This window comes from Triticum urartu, chromosome 7A (genome assembly GCF_056163025.1).
Source record: "Triticum urartu cultivar PI428250 chromosome 7A, HENAU_Tu73, whole genome shotgun sequence".
Classification (NCBI taxonomy): Eukaryota; Viridiplantae; Streptophyta; class Magnoliopsida; order Poales; family Poaceae; genus Triticum; species Triticum urartu.
The window spans coordinates 32,191,167-32,194,645 of NC_141879.1; the positions used below are offsets into that span (position 1 = coordinate 32,191,167).

At 47.2% G+C, this 3,479-nt stretch overlaps 1 protein-coding gene across 1 annotated transcript; it reads left to right on the forward strand.

Annotated features, from left to right (window-relative positions):
- The first annotated feature begins 278 nt into the window (after positions 1 to 278).
- LOC147957323 (chaperone protein ClpB1-like) lies at positions 279 to 2,771 on the forward strand. Its single transcript, XM_087533494.1, has 6 exons — positions 279 to 1,184; positions 1,301 to 1,419; positions 1,536 to 1,876; positions 1,956 to 2,226; positions 2,302 to 2,499; positions 2,589 to 2,771. The coding sequence occupies exons 1-6, from the start codon at positions 365 to 367 to the stop codon at positions 2,769 to 2,771; spliced, it is 1,932 nt and encodes a 643-aa protein (XP_087389620.1). The 5' UTR covers positions 279 to 364.
- The last annotated feature ends 708 nt before the right edge of the window (positions 2,772 to 3,479 follow it).

The following is a 3,479-nucleotide window of genomic DNA, read 5'->3' on the forward strand; positions in this document are numbered from 1 at the left end:
GTTTACTCGGCCGTTTACATCTCTATATTTCGGCTAGAGATGCTGTTGGCTCCACCTCTTATCTGGGCGACGTAGGGTTGTTGGAAAGGAACGGACGAAGAGACGTTCCTTACTTTTCCCTACAAAATCCACAACCAATTTCCAACTCCAATACCAATTAAAATTTGCGAGATGTGGTCGTTGTATACACAGAGACGGATTGGAAGAGATCTGTCGTATACTCATAAATACATCCTGTGCGGCACATCGCAATATATTAGACAGACGGCGATTAACGGTCTTGTGCTGCACCTGCACGTCGAATCGTATCGAAACAAATCGAACACTCTTCTCGGCACCTTCTTCTTCACTTCCAGTTGGTGCTATGCCGTGGTCTTCCCCGGAAAGCATGCTCTTCATCGGAGCATCGGCCGTTGCCAGTACTGCTCTAGCCTGGGCAACATGGACGTTGCTCGACGAGTTCATGTACCACAGACGCCCTTCGGACACCAACTACGACCAACTCATCGGCATCAAGCCCCTGGATGCCACCGGCAGCCTCAGGACCTTGGACGCCGCCACGACTGATCCTGTCATCGGCCGCGACGACGAGATCGACCGCCTCGTCTGCATCCTCTGCCGGCGCATCAAGAACTGCGCCGCGCTCGTCGGCCCCGCAGGGGTCGGCAAGACAGCCATCGTCGAGGGCCTCGCGCAGCGCATCGCCGCCGGGAACGTCCCCGACACGCTTGCCGGCGCGCGCATCGTGGAGGTTGACATGGGGGCCATGATGGCCGGGACGCACTGGCGCGGCATGTTTGAGCAGCGCATCAAGGACGTCATCAAGGAGGCAGAGGAGGCGGAAGGCAAGGTCATCTTGTTCATCGACGAGATGCACATGGTCGTTGGCGCCGGCGGCGACAAAGGAGGCCCCATAGACGCCGCCAACATCCTCAAACCTGCGTTGGCCCGCGGCCGCATCCGTTGCGTGGGCGCCACGACCTCCGAAGAATATGAAAAGTATGTTCAGACAGATGCCGCGCTCGAGCGGCGGTTCCAGAAGGTTGTCGTCGAGGAGCCGAGTGTGCATGCGACCGTTGCCATCCTGCAGGGGCTGAAGCACAGGTACCAAGAGCACCATGGCTTGAAAATCCAGGACGATGCTATTGTAGCCGCTGCACATCTCGCTGCCCGCTACATTACAGGTACGTATACATACGTCAAGAAATCAGTTTACGCTTATAGTCACTTAATTATGGAAAACTATACGATTGTTTATTTATGTTGAAGATAATTAATTGATGTATTTGATCATTGCCAGGCCGCAAATTCCCTGATAAAGCAATTGACCTTATGGATGAGGCATGCGCCACAACAAAGATGCACGCGGACAAACAAACGACCGCGGAAATTGTTGTTAGCCCTGGACATGTAGCACGGGTAAGTCCCAAATAAACATATATATGAATACTTAATTTGCATATGTTTTACTTTTTACGAAGATTCACGTATGTTAATAATGTGATGTGTTTGTTACATCAAAATTTTATTCGAAGGTTGTGAGCCGATGGACTAAAATTCCTCTCGCTACACTTGACCAAGAGGATAACGACAAGTTGTTCCACCTAGCGAAAAAATTGCATGAGCGTGTTATTGGCCAGGATGAAGCTGTTAATTTGGTTGCGCAGGCAGTCCTACGTTCTAGGGTCGGTTTTGATCAAATCGGACAACCGATAAGTGCATTCCTCTTTTTGGGCCCGGTTGGCGTCGGAAAGACAGAACTTGCTAAAGCCCTCGCAGAGAAGATATTTGACAATGAAAAGGCGTTGATTCATTTTGATATGTCAGAATATACTGACAGTGGATCTGTGTCACGTCTCACCGGAGGATCTCGAAGGTTTGATTCTTAAACTTGATATACACTTCTTGTTTCTAGGCACACACATATCTCAAAAACATTATTTGATTTTCTAAAGCTATGAAGAATATGGACAACTCACCGAGAAAGTCAAGAGGCTCCCATATAGTGTTATCCTTTTCGACCATGTGGATAAAGCAAATGCCTCGGTATTCAAGGTTTTTCACCAGCTGCTCGACGATGGTATGTTGACCGATGGCAAAGGGCAAGTTGTAGATTTCAAGAACACTATCATCATTATGACCTCAAATATCGGAGCAGAGCACCTACCATCGAGAATTACGGGCGAAAATGCAATCAAATCTGAAAGAGATATCCTCATGAATCAGGTTTGCGAATCCCAACTATCCTTGTAACGTCCTCGATTGGCAAGCCAATGATCATCTTATGTACACTTCATGCAGGTTAAGAAGCGCTTCAAGCCTGAACTTATCAATAGACTAAGTAAGGTTGTGATATTCGAGCCACTTTCGCACGATGAATTAAGGAAGATTGTGAAAATCCAGATGAATAATGTCATTTCGACAGTAGCTAACAAGGGTGTCTCTGTACTTGCAACTGATGCGGCCCTAGACGTCATTCTGTCAGAATCACATGACCCGGTGAGTATATATAACTATATATAGCTTTTTTCAATAACCATCACACGATGAAGATCCATGGTCCAGTTTTTAACCCTTCAAGCTCATAGGTCGACGGCGCAAGGCCCATTAGAAGGTGGATGCATAATCACGTGATCACGATTCTCTCGGACATGCTGGTCGATGGAGAAGCCTGTGCAGGCTCGACAATCTCCATTGATGCTGCCGTGGACGATAAGAGTGGGCTAACGTTCCAAGTGTTGAAGAAGCAGCAGGAGTTGGCGGATCAATGAGATGATTTTGGCCGTTGTCACTCCCATGATAGATAAAGAAAGATGCATGCTTACATAATGCATAGGCATGTAATGTACACAGAAGTTATCATATATTGTAGTAAAGGGTTAATGAATGTAATGACAAGTGCGTACGGGTGTTTGTTGTTTCTTTGTTTGATTGTTTTTCTTTTTCTTTTTAACTTCCAATCGGTATCAACGAGTTACTATTTCTTCCCAAAAAATATGGATTTTTCCAGAATTTGCCAGCAGAGTGCACACCGGGTGGAGCACTCCAAGTATAATTAAAACTAGTAACACAAGGAAAATTTCAGTTTCAACACTAAGATGTGAGGATTATTACAAATAAGAATCCAGACACACAACTTTGCCACACTAAATTCTTTTCGGCAAAATAATGACTTGTCGAGCACAAACCATGGTACTCAGAGAAGATCAGACCGGGAACAAACATAAATAGTGATTCCTAAACTGACATTAGTGGTGTATCATTACTACCGAAATCACTAGTTAAGGGGTATCCTTTACAGGATAGCTCGAGCTCCAGTGGGCTCCATGTTCGCCACCTAGCCAAGAAACCGACCAACCTAAAAATCTCGGATCGGTGATCACCCTCCCCCCCCCCCCCCTCCCGCGGCACTGCAACCTCTGCCTCGTTGCCCGCCTTCCTCTTATCCGCTCGTCACCCGTGGCGTCCGACGGCTAGAA